At 39.3% G+C, this 21965-nt stretch overlaps 1 protein-coding gene across 1 annotated transcript in view; it reads left to right on the plus strand.

Moving 5' to 3' along the window:
• The window catches only part of nolo (no long nerve cord), a 556440-nt gene that overhangs the window by 62738 nt on the left and 471737 nt on the right, over positions 1 to 21965 (plus strand). The window contains exon 3 of the mRNA XM_068227411.1: positions 16793 to 17056. Within this exon, the coding sequence (XP_068083512.1) occupies positions 16793 to 17056 (264 nt within the window). The remainder of the gene's footprint in view (positions 1 to 16792; positions 17057 to 21965) is intronic.

Raw genomic sequence — 21965 nt, forward strand, 5'->3', positions numbered from 1 at the left:
AATCTACGTCAGCTGAAAGCAGTTGTTGGTGCACATACTTGGAGCCATTGATCCACACTACGATAAGTCACATAAAACTTTCGTCACGTATTTCCACTTAGATTCTGGTAAATTACTTATCTAAATGCCCCGCAGAGACTACGTGTTATCTTCTTCCCCCATATAAACTTCTCTCGATTGGTCTGGTCGATAGTAGACCAGGACGTGATCGCAAATGTGGGCTTTGATCAAAAGACGTGTTCATTGCTTCCAGCTTTACGATTAGAAAAATCACTATGATTAACGCTGGTAAGAATTCGTTTCAGCCTCTATCTCAGTGTGTCAAGGAATTTTCTTCAAATATTATCGAAGGAAATAAAAAGAAATCTCAGCGAAGTTTTCTCATATAAAAGCACCTGTGTTTTATTCGCACAGGTGTTGTTGGTGTTTTTGCTAGTCGATGAAATTCGCACTAAAACAACAAACGTTTTAGGTGACTGAAGGATTTGAAACAGATAGGATTGGATAGTAGCGACTGTGGCCGGAATTAAAGTACAACGGTATCACCAGCATTTGCCTGGTGTGGAAATGGGAAACCACGGAAAACCATTTTCAGGGCTGCCGATAGCGGGATTCGAACCTACCATGTTCCGAATGCAATCTCACACCTACTTGATCCAAACCGCTCGTCCAATTCGCTAGGTTCAACAGGTTTATGCAGGTGTAAAAATATGGGCGCATTCTGATATCGAAACATTACAGAGAAATTAATGTCGGAGATAGGTATCTTGGCAATCAAACGGGGCACGTGTCTACTTGTTATTCTTATTCTTATTCACCTACCACTTTACCCATATATGTGAGTTCGTGTGTGCGAACTTCGTCGCTCATGTAGATTTATCCATGTTTTATGACCAGATGCCCTTTCTGACGCCAACCCTATATGGAGGGATATAAACACTATTTCGTGTTTCTGTTCTGTTTGGTAGTATAGTGTGTTGTACGAATATGAAGAGAAAAGTGTTGGGACAAACAACCATCCAGAAGAATTAATCAGACGCGATTAAAATCCCCCGACCCAGCGGGAATACAACCTGGGACCCTACGAACCGAAGGCTTCAACGCTGACCATTCAGTCAATGAGTCGGACGACCGGGGCATGAGTAACGAACTAAAGTTACAATTCACTGTTCATATATAGTGTTCAGTCCCTCCCTGATGTTCCACAATAATATATCATATGTTAACATGGCTATCAAAGCGTATACCTCGAATCTAAAAATTGCTTCCATATTGTTTAATTTAAAATAATAATTTATTAAAGATCGAGGGGACGAATGTGTAAATAGATGGAATAATAGAGAAACAAATTATTGAATAAGACTACGCTGCTTATGAAATGTAGTACAAGTTATAAAGTAACCAGATCGAAGCCAGGCCCCCGAGGACAGCAGCTAAATGAAGAGAGAGCATAATATATTAGTCCTAGAAGTTTTCCTCAATTTACTGTTTAACGAGGAATATATATCACTTCATGACAGGGCAGTCACAATGTTATTGTCACTTACAGCACCTCACAATGTCCATTTCGCATGGGCTGTTTTAGTTGCTACAAGTATCTTGTCAACAGGAAAACAATATATATGTTGTTTTAAGATGCATCAGAATAGGAAGAATCTGCAATCGCCATACACCATCATCATTGTTCTGCATTTAAGCCTTTCGCTCAGGTGGTTGATTCGCTATCATTTCTTTACCTAGATTGTTCTTAAATTGTTTCAAAGAAGATGGACATTTTTCAAACATCTCCCTTGGTAAATTATTCCAATCCGTAAATCCTCTTTCTATAAAAGAATATTTGCCCCAATTTCTCCTCTTGAATTCCAACTTTTACGGGCGAGTTGGCTGTGAGGCTGTGAGCTTGCATCCGGGAGATAGTGGGTTCGAATCCCACTGTCGGCAGCCCTGAAGATGGTTTTCCGTGGTTTCACATTTTCACACCAGGAAAACGATGGGGATGTACCTCAATTAAGGCCACGGCCGCTTCCTTCCAACTCCTAGGCCTTTCCTATCCCATCGTCGCCATAAGACCTATCTGTGTCGGTGCGACGTAAAGCTATTAGCAAAAAATAATCCAACTCTTTCTTCATACTATGATCTTTCCTACTTTTAAAGACTCCACTCAAGTTTATTCGTCTACTAACATCATTCCACGCCATTTCTCCACTGACAGCTTGAAACATACCACTTAGTCGAGCAGTTCGTCTCCTTATTTTCAAGTCTTTCCAACCCAAAGTTTGCAAAATTTTCGTAACACTAGTCTTTTGCCGGAAATAACCCAGAACAAATAGCGCTGCTTTCCTTTTATTCTTTTCAGTCTTGAACAATTTTCATCTCACGAAGTGTTCATCGTCAGAGTTCACAAAAAATGATAATGCATCATGAGCAGCGAATGGAGAACGAGACTCTGCACTGACCAGAGAAGTTATACATCAGAATCTATTCAGAACGATCATATTCGTGTAGCATGGCGATTAAGTACGTCATCTTCAAAAAACCCATTGCACATCGTCTCTTTAGCCGATACTGTTCTCGACAACACGTTATATTTTGAGAAAAATTCCACTCTACGATTTGACCCTCGTCCGTCTGGGGGAAAATTCATCATTACTACGACATTCGCACTTCCCAATTTGTATGAATATAGTGTAATACACTGTTAACACATAGTCCGACTTATTGGCTGAATATTCAACGTTGAAGCCTTCGGTTCAGAGGGTTCCGGGTTCGATTCCCGGCCGGGTAGGAGATTTTAATCAAGTCTAATTAATTCTTCTGACTCGGGGACTGGGTGTTTGTGTTTCCTCTTCATATTCAGACAAAACACTATACTGCCAACCACCACAGAAACACACAAATGTGATTACGTCCCTCCATATAGGGTTGGCGTCAGGAATGGCATCCGGCACTAAAACAAGGCCAAATCCACATGTGCAACACAGTTCACACCCACAACCCCAGAGATTTGGGTAAAGCGGTAGAAAAAGTAGAAGAAGACACTGTAAACATATATGGTTCAAGAGGTCCAATATGGGGGGGGGGCGTGATTGCCGAGAGCACACACAGCTTTGTCACCACACGAATGCGGTTCCAATCCCGGTTAATGCACGTGATTTTTAAATAAAAAGGCACGTGCCTGTGGTTCGGATTCCACTCATTATTGGAAGCCCTGAAACTATGATTTCAACAGTCGCGTAAAGTCTTCAAGGTTGCAATGTTTTCTGTCAAGAGGCTAAGAAATGGAAGACCAATAGTTTGACATAAATACGAATATCTTATGGCTGCGGTTCATCTGAAAATATGCCGTCACGAAATTAGCGACCAGAAAAAGGTGTGAAGCGATGTAACCTAGCAACCATACAGGTAGTGATCTGAAATTTTGGTGGATGGCCATTGCTGAAAAACATTTATAAGGATTATTTTATCAAAAAGGCCTCTCTCGTCATACTCTGGAGACCTAATTATTTCATTCGTGTTAGTCGTGTCACACGTGTCACTCCAAATTCCATATAGATAGCTCTCGAAGACGATTCGTTATATCCAAATAAATCGTTATCGACTTGAGTTTCATATATTGCAAGACATATCATGCGGTTATGGGCGCGCAGCTGTGAGCTTACATTCGGGAGATAGTGGGTTCGAATCCCACTGTCGATAGCCCTAAAGATGGTTTTCCGTGGTTTCCCATTTTCACACAAAGCTGTATCTTAATTAAGACCACGGCCACTTCCTTCCCACTCCTAGCCCTTTCCTGTCTGATCGTCGTCATAAGACCTATCTGCGTCGATGCCACGTAAAGCCAATTGTAACAAAAATAAATTGGAAGACAATTATGATCGTTCGACTTTTCCCAAGGAAAATTTGACACAGTCTTCATATCATTTCTTACTGAAAGAACCGTGTTCTCTCTCAATTTAACCCTCAAAATCTTCTCATACCTTTATGTGTTTTATTATTATTATTATTATTATTATTATTATTATTATTATTATTATTATTATTATTCGCTGGGGCCATCGATACTACGTTAAGTCTTGTTACAGTTACATTTGGCAGTGAACTTTGCTTTATTTTGAGCCCAGAATTCCCTCATTTTTGTGCCTGCTTGTGTTCCTCTGTCCAAGGGACACCGTGTCTTCTTTTCGGTTGTTCGTCTCGGTTTAGCCCATTCGTCACTATAATTTTTCGGAAAATACCCTTGTCAAAGGCGCCTTCCAGTTTGATCTGTAGTAGGCCCTACTTGAAGTCTTATTTGGTGTTTCCAAACCAAGGCATCGTGGATTTAGATTTGGAATCAAATAGGTGAAAGATGTGTTTGGTCACATTTATTTATTTATTTATTTATTTATTTATTTATTTATTTATTTATTTATTTATTTATTTATTTATTTATTTATTTATTTATTTATTTTCTAGTTTTCTTGGACTCCTTCCTGCTTTATTTTGATAAAAGGAAACACAATAAATCTGCCTTCTTCTGCACCTTATCCAATCAAAACTTGTGCACAACTTCCACCCCGTGCTAAATGCTCCCGAGATGTGATTTGTTGAGCTTTTCTTTACTTGTTGAACTTGTTAACTAATATTTCCTTTTAAAATTACTTCAAGTGTTTGTAGCAGAATTAAAAAGAATAAGGCAGGCAGAGAGAGAGAAAGCGAGCAACAAGTCGCACTTGTGTATGACAGCGGACAGGAGTTGGAACAACAAGCGTTCATTAGGCGAGCATTCAACGTAACACAGGTGGCTCTACAGACAAATTGAGCGCGGCTACCTGTGTTTTGAGTTATACGATCATAGGAAGACAAGCAGATATTAGCCTAGCTTAACTAAGGCTTTGTCTTCAAACCTATGGTTCCGAGTGTCACCAACATAACTTACCATAGACCTGCATTTGACGACTATAAACGGTGGTTTTTAGAAACGGATTTTAGTTCAAGAGAGAAGTTTAGAGAATTTTTTACACAACATGATTTTATAATTTTAAGAAAGGAGATCATATCCCAATGCTGTATTTTAACTATGTTTTTACATGTTAATAATTAAGATTCAAGTAAGATTTATAACATCAGTGTCCATAAACTTATATTATGACGCTATTGACCTATATGCTGTGAACTTCTAAGATTCAAGTTTTTAGCAAGACTTATTGTACTAGTGTCCTTGAGCCTTTATTAATACATCACTGAACTGTGGATTATACACCTTTAATATTCAGTCCACAGAAGATGACCGAAAATAGGAGTCGAAATATGTACTGTATGTAAATTAAGTGTATTAGTGTATTGAATAGGACGACTCGATTAAACATTTATATTGTACAATGTATTGTGCAATCTACCACAGTTTGTCATAATTCTATTAAAAGTAAACAATACTCAATATTTTCATCGAAGTAGGATGACTTAGTTGAGATGCAAGGCATTTTCACCTGGTTGGAAGGAATACTGATTAGATACATTCCTCTCCAAATTTCTGAGACTTTAAAACCCCATTCGTTCAGCGCTCTTAATGTTTTAACGGGAGGGTCACTAGAAAGAAGCTTACTTTTTTGATAATATTGTAGGAAAATCACCAAGAACGCAGTATGTAAGTACAGGCAGCCAGGAAATTGGGATAAGCCAAACCTGTCACTAATCCTTAGTTACCATAACGTTTATCGTTTCAACGAGCTGCATAATGAGGAGAGTATAAGACACACAAGAGGCTGTTTGGCCGGCTTTCTCATTTCTCTTGTCGTCAGAGTGCATGTAGCCTACAGCTATGCCACAAAAAGCTACAGCTCTTCCGTTTTTTCTTGGCTCTAGAACGAGGAAGAAGAAGTTAAACTGTGGTTCTTCATTGTGCCATTCTCTGTCGCATCACTGTCTGTGGAACGGGTCAATCAGAGCGAAGTGTGCCGCGGAGGCACAAAAACACTCATGTGAAGCAATCAAATTTGAGTGGATGAAAGTGAAGTTTTCCCTCGTGCTGCAGTATCTCGGCTGTGCACGTCTTCCACTGAACAAGTGGCCGAGGACAGGGAGACGAGATTCCTATCACTGAGTTTATCATCGCCCAGGGACTCATTGTTCTGTGCAGCTACGATATTCCCCCGCCCAGCCGTCCAGCTGCAGCTTGCATGTGCGATACGGCAGACCAGAAACACCAGACCAATATCATTGCTGATGAGATGAGAGTCGCTGACGAACCACTCATAAACCTCACGGTCCCTGTGGTGTATCTCCACAAGGTGAGGTATAATTATTGAACTATGCATTTTTACCTCAGACATATCTTCCTTCAATTTATCCATAAAAATTGTTCAATCCTTTGTCTCTTAAGAAATGATATGATACTAGCCAAAGTACAGTACCCGTTCTTCGTTATGATGCATGATCAAGGAACTTGAAGGCGGAAGAAAGAAGGTCCGAAACTTCGACAAATGAAGGTATCGGCAAAGAAAATGGAAGAGCCGTGGAAGGCGGGAGAATGGAAGCCTCTTAAGGTTTCGAATGCTCTAATACTATCTAGGATGAAAAATAACAATGGGTGGAGAAGGGAGGTGGCAGAGGAAAGATTACAGAAAGAGCCTGGCACAAATAAGTAGCACCAGCGCTGGACTCTGCTTGGGGCCCGTGGTTGTCACACTGTGTCTCACAATTAAATATTAGAAACATTTGACTAGAAATCAAAACGGAAAATGTAACATTTATAATAACTCAGACCCCAACTTGACAGGGCCAATCCTGGTACATTCCGGTGGTATTTGAAGGTGCTCATATACATCAGCCTCGTATCGGTAGCTATACTGGCACGTGAAGAAACTCCTGCGGGACTAAATTCCTGCACCTCAGTGTCTCCGAAAACCGCACAAGGAGTTAGTGAGACGTACATCCAATAACATGAATTCAAACCTACAAAATTAGAAAGATAGTAACTCGGAATAGAAATATAACGCGATGACGATGATAATGAAAATGGTGCGCTTATTCTTCAGCTGACCTGTTTACAAGCGAACAACGCCTCTACACGAATGGTGACGAACATGGCTTCACGCAAGCCCTACTTGCGCACGAAATGAGTAGCCTATTCATTAGTGAAGGTGAACACGACCAAAAACACAAGAAAGCTGAACTTTATCGAAAACCGTTAGTGTTACGAAGAAAATGCATGTGACATTTCTTAGTAAATATGTTCCGGGGTTACCCGTGGAACGCAGAGGTGAAAGAAGGTGCCGGGGTGAATGGGTCTAACTAAAATGTCGAGACAGAATTTAAAACTAAAATGGAACGTTATATTTTTGAAAAGCAACAAGATAACAAATTCTCACTTAGTGAGATAACAATGACCAAAATAGAAAAATCCAAGATTACAGTACTTTAACTCTCTTGGGCTACAAGCCCCTAGTTTTACAATTTTTGAGTTCCCAGCTCAAATTTACAAGGAGCACAAATTTGCACAAGGGCAGAAATCCCTTAATTACATGGACCGCTTGCTCCCAACACACAATATCAAGCCTCCCAGAGGCACTTTTACAACACTAGAAAAGAGCGAACGTGCTCTCAGTTCTCCCAAGCCTACTGAAGGCAACATTGCATGCTACTAACCATCCCGGTGGTATTTGAAGGTGCTCATATACATCAGCCTCGTATCGGTAGCTATAGTGGCACGTGAAGGAACTCCTGTGGGACTAAATTTCTGCACCTCGGTGTCTCCGAAAACCGCACAAGGCCTTACAAGGCACTATTTACAAATTTGAAACAGGGGTATCTTGTACCCAACCTGTTGGGCCGTTGAGGAAAGAAACAGGTTAAGTAAATGACCCGAAACACAAATTGAATGGAGGCGAGTACTTGCACTCCTAAATATGAATTCTTAAAACCTAAGGGGCACTAGGCCGATAAAACCGGGGCTATTCCCAAACTATGGAGGTTGCTCGTATAAGAATAAATTAAGATTTTACGGAAAGGAAGAAAACCAGTTACAAAACGTAGTCATATCATACCAATATGAAGGGGAACTCGAGAGGGTACATCACTCTCTATCCCTGATTTACAGTTAAAGATTTTATGAAGCTTTTACATTAGCCGGTAGAAGTTACATTTCCAGAAAAGTAGGTTACATAGTTAAAGTTTCAGACCTTTCCCTCGGGTTAAACTACAGAGCTAGCAAGAAATAAAGATGTTAAGTGGCCATTACCTTGTCGGTGTACTGCTGCCTGATGAAAGAGGCGCCTCCCGCCTCCTGCTTGACACACACACTAGTTCAGATGACGATCAGTTGGCCAAGAGACGTGAAAATCCGCAGTTTATAAACCCTCGGGGAAAGTTCGAGACCTTTCATGAATAAACCAGCCACACCCTCTCACTTTATTGGTTAAATTCAAAAGTAACACTCAGAATCGAGGAAGAAGTCTGTGATAGGCGGAAAATTAATTACAGAAATTAGGTATTGGCTAGATTCAAAACTGGCGGAAAGAAAATATAAATATTGCCAACCCAAAAATAAATGAACATCATTTAGTAAAACATAACTAATGAATACAAAACTTCTTTAAATCAAAAGTTCTTTCACTTCGCACCAGGGTGCATGATCACAGTTTTTAGCAGTAGCATCTACTGAAGAAAGTCCAAACATCTTGATGAAGGGCAAAATAAAAAATAGTAATTCACACAGTACAGGAAACTTCACGATAACAAAATTTCATCAGATTTCTGTAGTGACATCTTTTGAGTAAAGGTTTAAGTAGGTCTAGTTTCAAGTTCACGGTTCCTCCAGTAGAGGAGTTTTTTTAGGCGCAAGATTTAAATGTGCGGCATAGAGGTGTACCTCCCGGTACAAAATATACAGTGGAACTGCGATATCTCGAATCACTTCGAGAGCTAAATTTTATTTCGAGTTATCAAAATTTCGAGATATAGTGAATACCCTTTTTGAGCATGTATAGCACATAATTGAATCATATGTATCTACGGGCTTATACTGAATACATTATTTTTAACAGTATCTAAAAATATACAAACAAACTCTATTTTACAGCATCACTTTAATTATAACCCTTATTATAGTCACCATTTAGAAGACAGGATACAGTACGTACAGTAGCGAAACAAGGAACATACCTTGGTTAACACCTCTGGACCGAGCTCGATAGCTGCAGTCGCTTAAGTGCGGCCAATATCCAGTATTCGGGAGATAGTAGGTTCGATCCCCACTGTCGGCAGCCCTGAATATGGTTTTCCGTGGTTTCCCATTTCCACACCAGGCAAATGCTGGGGCTGTACCTTAATTAAGGCCACGGCCGCTTCCTTCCCACTCCTAGCCCTTCCCTGTCCCATCGTCGCCATAAGACCTATCTGTGTCGGTGCGACGTAAAGCAACTAGCAAAAAATAACACATTTGGAAAAATCAATTAGTCTCGTCTGTTTGTTACTGTTAACCTTTCATCTCTTCACGTTGAAACTTCTCGTCAATACCACGCAGCCGAGATTCGTAAATGGAGCTTGTTATCCGCGACTTCGGGGGTTGCTTCCGTACATGACCGGCAATTAATTCACACCGAAGAAACAGAGAGGCTTCGTCGATCGATTTTGCGATCACTAGAATATTTAGTTTTTCCGTTTCCTTCACATTAGCTCCCAGCTTCACTATAAACCTTTATTTACTTCTTAACTGTTCCTCACAAACTAAAAATGCCGTATTGCACAGTTAATGTTGCACAAAATTCGAATTACAGAGTATTTTTTTGTTTCAAGGGAGGAAATGTTTGCTTCGAGAAATCGAGAAATTCGTGTAACCGAATTTCGAGTAATAGAGAAATAAATACACGTGAAGAATAGAACAAAAGACGGGAAATTCAAATTACTTCGAGATACTGAAAATTCGAATAATGGAGGTTCGAGATATCGAGGTTCGACTGTAATTCCAAAGCCACAATGCGCACTTCATTTTTCGATAGGACCAACAGTTTACCAGTTATTCTAGTTGATGTACCACAAAAAAGACTTAAATTTGGGACATACTCCTGTAAAATCCCCTACTAGTTTGAAACAGTGAAATATATCAAAATCAAAAGTATCCCTTTCGTGACTTGAGATTTCAAGCTAGATCCTTACTAAATTTCAGCTTAACCGGTCCAGTAGCTTCTGAGCATAGTCAAAACAGACAGACGGACACCGTGTCATTTTTATTACTGCTTCCTAAGTCATTAATAACCATTTAAAAGGAAAAATCATGCTATTTTGAAAGTCCAGCACATTTATTCTTCCCTTTATCTTTTCTGAACATGATCGACAATTCGTCAGAATTCTCTCGAAACTGAGTTTTGACATCTTCGGCTTTGACAATGTAAAAGTGACTGAGTTATGATTACCAATAACAATTTTCCTTATGTAGTCAGTCCCTGTGATTAATGATGTGAAAGTGTTGCTCATGGGGTCACTTGATATATTTAGTTCACTGACTATGACATACTGATATGTAACAGCACCTTCTGGCTCGCTAAAGAAAGAACCGGGAAACTATCGACTATTCATGTCCTAGGATGCCTGTTCAGTAACGCCTAAGATACTTATGATATCTGGTGGTGGATCTGTTAAACATTCAACGAGTCTTTTGACGGTTGATTCAACATACACATGAGTTTAGAAATACCGTGTATACGAGAATATGCCCCACACCCAAATTTTCAAAAGGAAAATTTTGAAAACAATGTATTTTTATTTGTATGTTAAGTACTCAGCCCAAATGCTGGTTGAAACCTCTACAGATCCACCATCAGCTGTCATACATTGTCTATATATCATTGAAGAGGTGTTCTAGGGAAGTAAGGAGTGAGATAGTTTTGCGTTTCTTTCCTCATCGAGGAAGAAGTTGGTATTATACATCAGTCTGACAAGCCTACTGAAATGTACGTACAAACGGAATCTCTGAGCGACATTTTCACACCATTCAAAACAGGGCTGGCCGCTTGAGGAATTGAATTATTAGCATCGCCCATACCTATCACTTTCATATTGTCAAAAAGTCAAGGATAAGACTAAGAAAGTAAAAAATAATGTTCTAACCCATACGAAAAGACATAGTGCACTGTAAACGCTAGGTCTTGTCAGCAAAGGCGTGTATTTTTATAAAAGACAAAGACACCTCCGTACAGGCCATGAAGGCCCTGGGAGTGGTGGAAGGTAAAGGCTTCCACTATTCGTAACCTTGGCACTTTATGGGGAAGAGTGGTTAGCTCTACGCCCGGCCGCCTTTGCCCCCGGGAATTAACCTGGTACTCATTTTTGGTGTAGGCTGTGTGAACTCAGGGCCATATGCATCTCCGGAAGTGGAAATCTCGCTTCTTAAATTTTACAACTTCCTGACGGGGATTCGAACCCACGTCCTTCCGGGCGAACCGAGCACGCCTTTAACGCCTGGGCCAGGCAGCCCCTCGTGTATTTATATAGCTTCGTTAAATATATGTATTCAAAACTGTAAATACTTCAGCAAAATGAAAATGAAAGTCCACAGCCTGTTTCCAGTCATTCTACCGGGTCAGGAATGGAATGAATGAAGCCCTCATTTAGCGGCGAGCATAGGAATTGTGCCGGCTGCCGAAGCCTGTCGCACTCCCCTGGGGCAATGATAAATGACTGACAGATGAAATGAAATGCTAATGGAGAGTGTTACTGGAGTGAAAGATGACAGGGAAAACCGGAGTACCCGGAGAAAAACCTGCCCTGCCTCCACTTTGTCCAGCACAAATCTCACATGGAGTGACCGAGATTTGAACCACGGTATCCAGCGGCGAGAGGCCGGCGCACACTACAGCAAAATAAATGATAAAATTATGAAGCAACGCGTCGCGTGTTATCTCCTTTAGTATTGTCAGTGGCATTTCAAAATATACGGACATCTCGTCTACATTATCAGTTTGCGAGAGTAAATACGAATTAGGCTGGTGCAAACCGAAAACAATCTGCGGAAATTCACCATGTTCTTCATACCTGACTGGTTTTCCTACAAAAACTAGAGTTAATTCGATCAAAAACACGCGTGAGCCATCCTTGGTTAGTCTTACAACCCGTAGTTTTTAACTCTCTTGCTATTGTTACGGCTTTCAACTGATACATTCCACTCCCTCACACTCAAACTGTCTCTTGACAGTCAATCCTAAATCATCCTCTCTCGCAAAGAAACTTCGCTTATTGTAGACGAAGTAATAATAATAATAATAATAATAATAATAATAATAATTTGCTTCTCATCCCACTAACAACTTTTACGATTTTCGGAGACGCTGAGGTGCCGAAATTTTGTACCACAGGAGTTCATTTACGTGCCAGTAAATCTACCGACACGAAGCTGACGTGTTTGAGCACCTGAGCCAGGATCGAACCTGCCAATTTGGGGTCAGAAGACCAGCACCTCAACCGTCTGAGAAACTCAGTCCGGCCTGTGGACGAAGTGGCCTGGGGTTAGCCTACTGCTTGCTTTAGTTTTCTTCCAATCACGTTAACATTGTACTTTCTGTCCGCAGCACAATAATGTGGAGTGGCGCTAAACCACTAAAGAGTATATAAAATCAGTTGTTAGATTGACCATGGTCCAATTCTTTGTCCGAATGGTTAGCGGACTGGCCTACAGTTCAGAAGGGCCTCGGGGTCCATTCTCGGCCAGTCAGGGATTTTAACTTCGTATGGTTCATTCCTTCGGCTCGGGGGTTAGGTGTTTGTGTTCATTTTAATGGATTTACCTTCACATGTCCGGCTCCATTGCTAAATGGTTAGCGTGCTGGCCTTTGATCCAGAGGTCCCGGGTTCGATTCCAGGCCGGGTCGGGGATTTTAACCTTAATTGGTTAATTCCAATGGCTCGGGAGCTGGGTCTGTGTGGCGTATTCATCATTAGAAATCATCCTAGGTAGGGACTTCATCTTCACAGGCATGCAGGTCGCCTAATAGGCCGTTTACGAGAAGAAGACCCACACCAGACCTCTACGCCATTATTATTATTTTTATTACCTTCACATACGTATAACACACCAATCACTATAGAAACGCGCAATTGTGAATATACCCTTCCACATATGTTTGGCGTCGGCAAGGGCATCTATGCGTGAAACTACACAAAATCAACATAAAGTTCCGATTACAATAAATTGAGAAAAAGGCTGGAAGAAGAATTGTTGGAATGGCCGTGAAGAATATGGCATGTTGGGAGAAATTAAGGGCAATGCTTTCTCTTTCCTTGAAACCGAATAGCGGAAGATGCTAACAGACAAATCTGTGGCGCTAGTGGCCTTGTTGTGGGACAGGGACTGATGTTAGTGTTGATCCGGTCGACCACGACCCGTCCATCTCACAGCTATTGATCCCGGGCTCCCCTCGACAGGAACACTACCACATGTTTTTGTACTAGGACGCTCCGTAACTTACATCTTGTATGACACTGCACCAGTTCATAACATTACTTTCAATTGCAGTAGGTTAGTTCTCAAATAATGTGCTGGTGATAACGGTGATCTATTACTGACATTATACTTGCTTACTTACGTACTTACTTACTTACTTACTTACTTACTTACTTACTTACTTACTTACTTACTTACTTACTTACTTACTTACTTACTTACTTACTTACTATAGTAGTAGAGTGGTGAAGTATCAAATTTGTGAAAAATATGGTCGAAAGTTCAATTTTGAACATGGTCAGCTTCGCATATAGGGGTGAAAATCAATAGTTTATCACATATACCTGTCAATTTATACACTAAGCTTGATACATACGTTGATTCTTCATCCAGTTCTCTCTCTCTCTCTCTCTCAAAATATCTACTGTTGTCAGTTCCAGTACCAGCAGTGCTAACTGAAGAGAGTAATTTATACATCAAAATCGTATTTTAACATATTAATTCTCTATTTATAGAATTTATCTATATCAGAGAGTAATTTATACATCAAAATCGTATTTTAACATATTAATTCTCTATTTATAGAATTTATCTATATCAGAGTTCGTAATTATGATTCTATATCTTCATAAAAATCTACAACCAAGTTACGAACCAGTAAATGATGTTTTCAAATTATGACCCGAAATGATGCAGCTACAAAATATTCCTAGTACAAATACTCTCTGTATTTCAAAATATCTACTGTTATCAGTTCCAGTACCAGCAGTGCTAACGAAGGAAAATGCCAACGTGTCCTCTTGATGAAAAGGAAAATTTCGAATTTGATAACGCATAAATGTTATCATACAAGATACATCAGTTCGAATAAATATGTTATTATTGTTGTTGCTATTGAATCAAGTGAAAAACTTGTATTTTTAGGTGATTCTTATTATTCTGATCATAGTAACGAGATCTCCACTTTTAATTGTAAACTGTTCCGCAGACATATGACTTTCGATTTCAAAAATCCCACGTGCATTGACGGGGATTTCAACTGTGGCTTTCCTGGTGAGATCAAGGGACGATGTCACGCAACTAATATTCCTTCATTAGGATATATTATTATATCGTCACTGAGTTACATGGTCGTCATCCATAAATACAGTACGTAAATTTGTTTTGAAGGCTGTCACTTGAATACAGATGTGCTGTCGAGGACTACATCTATGAACTCACATATTTACATAGTCAACTGCGTACTCGTTTTATATCAAGTCTGTGTATTCATTTGTCTCCAAACCTGACATATATGCGTACATCACTTATTTCTAGGTTCATTACCCACGTTTTAATTTCTTTATACACTCGTCGCCCACATTTTTATTTATTTTGAAGCTCATCACCTGTGTACGCAATTATTTCCAAAAAAATCACTCATTAACTGAATTACAGAGCAACTTGCCCGTGTGCGGTTAAGGGCGCGCAGCTGTGAGCTTGCTTTCGGAAGAAAGTAGGTAAGAACCCAACTATCAGCAGCCCTGAAAATGGCTTTCCGTGGTTTCCCATTTCCATACCAGACCTTAATTAAGACCACGGCTGCTTCCTTCCCACTCCTAGCCCTTTCCTATCCCATCATCGCCATAAGACTTATCTGTGTCGATGCGACGTAAATCAACCTGTAAAAAATGTATATATTTACTGACTTATTTCACAGCTCATTCAAGTAACATTTTTTTTCAAGCTCTTCTTCCACACATTATTTATTTTCAAACTCATCGCCTATGTACTAATTTATTTCGAAGCTTATCATCCTCATACTACCGCTCCATGGCTGAGTGGTCAACATTTTCGCTTTTGATCCTCAAGGCAGTTCGAGGGATTTCAACCGCAAACTCTTAATTCCCTTGACTCGCAGACTGGGTGTTTATGCTGCCCCTAATATTCCTGCAATCCACACACCACACACAACACTATCCTACACCGCAATAAACAGCCAGTTTCATACACACGACAGCCGCCATTTACCTTCGAGCTACTAGGGTTATACCAGGGTAACAATGACTACATTCAATTATTGAAAATGAAAACCTACAACCTGTTTTCCAGTCACTGACCGGGTCAGGGATGAAATGAATGAAGCCCTCATCTTGCGGCGAGGATAGGAATTGTGCCGGCTGCCGAGGCCTGTCGCACTCCTTTGGGGCAATGATTAATGACTGACTGATGAAGTGAAATGATAATGGAGAGTTTTGCTGGAATGAAAGATGACAGGGAAAGCCGGAGTACCCGGAGAAAAACCTGTCCCGACTCCGCTTTGTCGAGCACAAATCTCACATGGAGTAACCGGGTTTTGAACCATGGAACCCAGCGGTGACTACATTAAATTATTATTATTATTATTATTATTATTATTATTATTATTATTATTATTATTATTATTATTATTATTATTATTATTATTATTATTATTATTATTATTATTATTAAATCCATGTACTATTTATTTTCAAATGGATCAGCAACGTATTCACTTCTTTCCAAAGTCGTCATACACGAACTTCATCGTTGACCAGGTCATTGCTGCGCGCTTACTTATTTACACAACTTCCTCTTAAATAATTGTTATAAAGGACCTAAGTCACTTTAGGCAAGTTCTGAGAAAAACACAATAAGTATCCTATGCTCAATATTTTCAACCATAGTTGGAAAAGACTTTACAGCACACTGTTTAATAGTCATTAAATTATTTTCAGAGGAGAAATCCAATGTTTAAAATTGATGAACTGGGTACCTGTTAATAATCAATCCATCATTTCATTAATTCCTTGCCCCTTTTAATCATCGCACCTTATTACAGTAATTAGTATAAGATACTGTATATATTGCAACTATCATAAAGGCCCATTTTTATCACCTGAGAATAACAGATCAACGGCGTTACGATATCATCAGGCAGATTTTAAAAGATTATGTCCGTATACTAAATAATAGTTTATATAATACCTTACAAGATATTTTTGCATTAGTATCCTGGACCTCCACGTTCACCTTATCTGTAAGGCAAGTTCCGTACTTTTCAGTTAAGCAAACAATTACATCAAGCAGCATCAGATGAAACAGGTGAATACTGGTCTAACCAATATCACACTACCAATATAGACTGATAAAAAGTACGTGAAACAATTACTGAGGTCCGGTTTTAAATTCAACTCTAGGGCCCTTCTCATACTACAATGGGTATCTGCCCCCAGAGAGTCAGAATGGCTTTAAATCAAAAACACCAGTTTGGTGATTTAGGTCTCTTTTAACAACCACCCATTCAATTAATATGAGCTACACTTGCGTGTTTGCTTTCCCGATCTTGAACTTATAGTACTGTATGTATTGTTTCAGCCGTGTCCTGAAGAGGGTGACTTCCGGCTACAGCAGTGTGCAGCCTTCAACTCGGTGCCGTACGAGGGTCAATTGCTGAGTTGGACTCCGCATCATGAAGAAAGTGAGCCGTGCGCCCTCACTTGCCGAGGAAGACCTCGCTGGGAAACACCGAGTGAGGACAGTGAGGAGGCACTCATCGTGGTACAGCTTGCGCCCAAGGTACAAGATGGTACCCGCTGTCGGCCCGGCAGCCTCGACATGTGCATTAACGGCAAGTGCCAGGTCAGTGCTAGTCTAGTGGCTTTCTTTTCTCACTTGTAATTAACAGACAAAAGTCACTGTTAATATCATCAATTATTAAAACCCTAAAGAGTTATTCAGTATAAAAAGAACAAGGAGCAATATACCTTTTTATATGTTAAATCTACCCACAGTTAGATACTTAGAGCCCCCATGGGCTTAACAGTAATTATCTGAATGTGTTTCTCTAAATTAGTAACATTAGAGCTCAACAAGAAGTTTGTAGAGCTCTTCCCCGACGGCCAGGGAATCGAACTCAAGACCTTCCGAATAGAAGGGCACTACACTGATCATTTATCCAAGGACTCATCCAGAATATTGGCTACAAATGAATCTAGTTTAAAAGTAATTGAAGAAGAGCGATTTTAAGAACGTGAAACATAGAAATTTGTTTTAGTCACAACTTTATTGAAAATTTTCAAATTTTCAAAATTAATTATATAATATTATATTTTCAAATTCTATTATTTTGAACTGTCTTATTTCAAAAATACTTTCCTTTTAATATTCGCAGTCATTCTTATCGCAAATTTATGGGACAAATTGTACAAAAGCTGACTGACGATATGAACACCGCAATTAAGAAAACCATGAAAAATTTTAAAACTACGTATTCATAAGTGATTTAATAAAACGTTATCAGAGTAGTTTTAGTGTTTTCTCTGCAAGGAGTATTTTCTTTTATATGCATAATATATTTGTGGAAATATTTTCAGAGTCAGTGAATGATAAGCACACCTTATCCAAAACCATGAAAATTGGATACGTAATTATGAAGACGAATTACGATTAATTCAATTATATATAAAACATTTCTACTAATGAAGTTTGGCCACAATCCTTTGAAATCAGTCGTATCCTCTTCCGCCCTCAGACGAGTTCAGTCCAGATCAGTATCGTTAGTTTCTCATCCACAATTACTCATCCACGCTGACTTTCACTTTAGCTTTCCAAAATTAGCTTTAGAAATTTATACTCTTCATCCCTCATAATATCTTACCTTTATCAACTAATGAAACAAGTTCTCAACACTTTTGCACATACCGAGCTCGATAGCTGCAGTCGCTTAAGTGCGGCCAGTATCCAGAATTCGGGAGATAGTGGGTTCGAACCCCACTGTCGGCAGCCCTGAAAATGGTTTTCCGTGGTTGCCCATTTTCACACCAGGCAAATGCTGGGGCTGTACCTTAATTAAGGCCACGGCCGCTTCCTTCCCACTCCTAGACCTTCCCTGTCCCATCGTCGCCATAAGACCTATCTGTGTCGGTGCGACTTAAAGTTACTAGCAAAAAAAAAAACTTTTGCACATGAATTAGAGCTTCTTTACTGGTTATATGATCTATGATCAACCCATGAAATATTAAGCATTCTTCTGAAGATCCACGTTTCAAATGTTTTCCTATTCTGCACTCTTAAATGTCCAATTCTCGGTACCATACAGAAGTACTGAGTATTCAAAGCACTTCACAAATTTGTATCTTGTCTCCAAGGTGTTGCAGAATAGACTTCTCACCTTCACTAAGCATGCTCTGGCCAGTTCAATTTCTTGTTTTGATCCTTAAGTCTGGATCTAGTTTGTTGGTTGCCCAACAGCCTAAGTATCTAAACTTCCAAACCTGCACGACATTTTTGTCATAGATTCGAAACAGATGTGACCTTAGTTCTTCAGTGCTGACTTGAAGACCAAGAAAGTCTCCTTCAGCTATTATTTTGTCAATTACATAGTTTTACGGCATTTTCTATAAGTCCTATAAAATTTACACGTAATTATTTAATAATTGCGGACAACCCTGAATTTTCTACAACTAGAATACGTGTATAACAGATTGCAGTGTAATTTAGCTTCTCTGGTATGACTTCAGAAGATTTTAACGCTGATTTTGTGACCATCCTTAATATGAAATGATACTCCAGATTGTTGCTTAAAACCACCCTTCTTTCTGCTTGGCCTAAAGAACAATCACGGTCAAAACAGCGTTTTATTAATTCAAAGTTAACGAAATATTTCAGAAGCTGCTGTTTGGTTCAGCAAATCTTGTAACTTCACTGAAGTGTTAATTAGTGTACTCATTTCCAAACAAACTGTGAAGAACAGAATACTTGTTTGAGAGAAGATCGATACTATTTATTGTTACTTAAGAAGAAAGTCAAACAGTTAAGTACAAAAATATTTCCTCCTCCCTTTCGTATTTTCCAAATTTACAATCATGCTTAAATCAGACACAAATGGCGGAGTCACTAATAAGCGTACGCTGTTTCGGAAATCGATTTTTGTAACAACAGCCACGAACCATGGTTTTTCATGGTACATTGATGATTTCTTTTTATTTATATGAAATCTCTATGATAGGTGAATTCATCAGTGGAGATTCAAGGGCAATCTGACGTACCGGTGGATTCTAAAACATCCAGCCGGGAGGAGAATATTAGCGCGTATCCAGTAGGGCTACTTATATTATACGAGCAGAATAGTTCACGGATCATGATGAATAAACTGTTGATCGATCATTACGGACAAAAATAAATGTTATGTATTCAATTACTAACAGAGGGGCGAAGAAAACATTCTAGCTCTGAACGACTGTAAAACTATTAACGACAAATTATTATTATTATTATTTTCCTTTCTTTCTTGCGAACCGGCCAAACTTAGGACCACGCCAATACCACTTCACTTCCTTCTAATCATCCCTTCTTCCTTCCTCTTTCTCCACAGTGCCTTCATTCTTTCAGAATGTTGCGCTCTTCTCTCTTCAGTCCATCTTCCCCCTCTGCGCTCTTTCTTTTCTTCAACCAGAACTTTTATGTTGGAAAGTCTTTTCCTGAATTGGTCTCTATCACGACATTCTTCATCTGCAATTCCTAACCTCTTGAGTTCTTCCTTCATCTGCTTGGCATATCCCCCTGTCTCTTCAAGTAGTATATTTTATTAAAAATTTGTTCATTTAACCTTGTTGGATCCATTTTGACCATGTGTCCATAGAATCGCAACCGTCTTTTCCTTATTGTTGTTTCTAGGTCTTCTGTTCTTTTGTATATCTCCTTATTTGAGCGTAATCTGTAGTTTCCCTCTACCACCCTTGGGCCGTAAATCCTCCTCAATATTCTCCTTTCAATCTTTAGTAGTTTTTCCAGGTTCGTTAGTGTTGCTGTTTCCACCCCATACAGAATCACTGGTTTTACCACAGCATCATAATGTCTTAGTTTCGCATTGATGGAGAGATTCTTTTTGTTGTAAATGGCTTTGGTGGCAATGTTTAGCCTTTCCAACTTAAGTCTTCTGTTTTCCATGGCCTCTTTATCCATCCCATTGCTGCTGATAATTTCTCCCAGGTATTTAAACTGCTTTGTGACCTTCACTTCGCCATATTTCGTCTTCATTGTTCTCTTCACATAATTCCTGTCCGTGCTCATCATCTCTGTTTTCGTGAAGGAGATTTTTAAACCTGTTTTCTCGGCTATCTCCTGTGGTTCATTTATCTGCGTTATTGCTTCCTGTTCTGTCTCAGCGAAGAGTGCCAAATCATCAGCAAAGGCCAAACACTTGGGTTTGACATGTTTATTTTTACTACCTATTATAGCACCTGAGTCATTATGTTTCCACAGTGTTTTCATGACCTTATCTAGAACCACGTTGAAGAGTGTTGGGGATAAGCTGTCACCCTGTCTCAGACCTGTTTTTATCTGGAAGGGTTTGCTGATCTCTCCTCGAAATTTCAGTTTGGATATAGTGTTTGTTAGTGTTAACCTAAGTAAGTTGAGTGTTTTTTGATCGATGCCATGTTCTCTCAAAATTTCCATCAATGTGTCTCTATCTATTGAATCGTATGCTTTTTGAAAATCAACGAAAGAGAAGAAGATGTTCTTTGGCCGCGCATTGTAATATTTGATTATCATTTTTAGACTCAGGATATGGTCCTGACAAGAGCGCCCTCTCCTGAAGCCACCCTGATACTCTCCCAACTTGTGGTCAATTTGCGGTGTCAGTCTGTTCAATAGGAGCTTAGAAAAAATCTTATACGTGACAGATAAAAGTGATATTCCTCGGTAGTTGTTGACGTCTGTTTTCGGTCCCTTTTTATGTAGTGGGTGTATTAATGCCACTAGCTAGTCTTCTGGTATTTTCTCATCTCTCCAAATATTCCGGAACAGTTCTGTCACTTCAGTGATAAAGGCGTCATTGGCTATCTTCCGCAGTTCTGCTATTATTATTATTATTATTATTATTATTATTATTATTATTATTATTATTATTATTATTATTATTATTATTATTATTATTATTATTATTATTATTATTATTATTTCTTATCCCAGCTCCTTGGCCGAATTGTCAGCGTCGAAGCATCCCATTCAGAGAGTAACGTGTTCCATTCCCGGCCAGATCAGTGATTTTAATTACATATTGTTAATTCTTCTGAGTCATGGACTGGGCGCTTGTGTTTATCCCGATACACTCCTCTTTATATACAAATAACACATTACAAACCACCAAAGAAACACGCAATAGTTAATGCCTCCTTCCATATAGGATTGGCGTCGGAAAGGGCATCCCACAGTAAAATGGGTCACGTTCATGTGTTCATGCCTGCGACCCCACTAGGGTGTGGGAAAGGCGATGGAAGAATAAGAATAAGAACAACAACAAGAAGAATAAGAAAATGGTTATAACTTTTTACTCATTTCGTCACAATTATACTGTATTTAGAAAGGAACATGGGTCCAATTGTCCATTTATACTCTGCATTTGATAGTACAGTAGCGTCTCAATTATAAGGATTCCTTTATCACTGTTTAAGTATAGGAAAACAACAAGTATCATTTATCAATAGCTTATTTAACTCATAACCGAATTTTGCAGTGAAAGTTCTGTTTACCTATCTCTCATTGC

This window comes from Anabrus simplex, chromosome 4 (genome assembly GCF_040414725.1).
Source record: "Anabrus simplex isolate iqAnaSimp1 chromosome 4, ASM4041472v1, whole genome shotgun sequence".
Taxonomy (NCBI): Eukaryota; Metazoa; Arthropoda; class Insecta; order Orthoptera; family Tettigoniidae; genus Anabrus; species Anabrus simplex.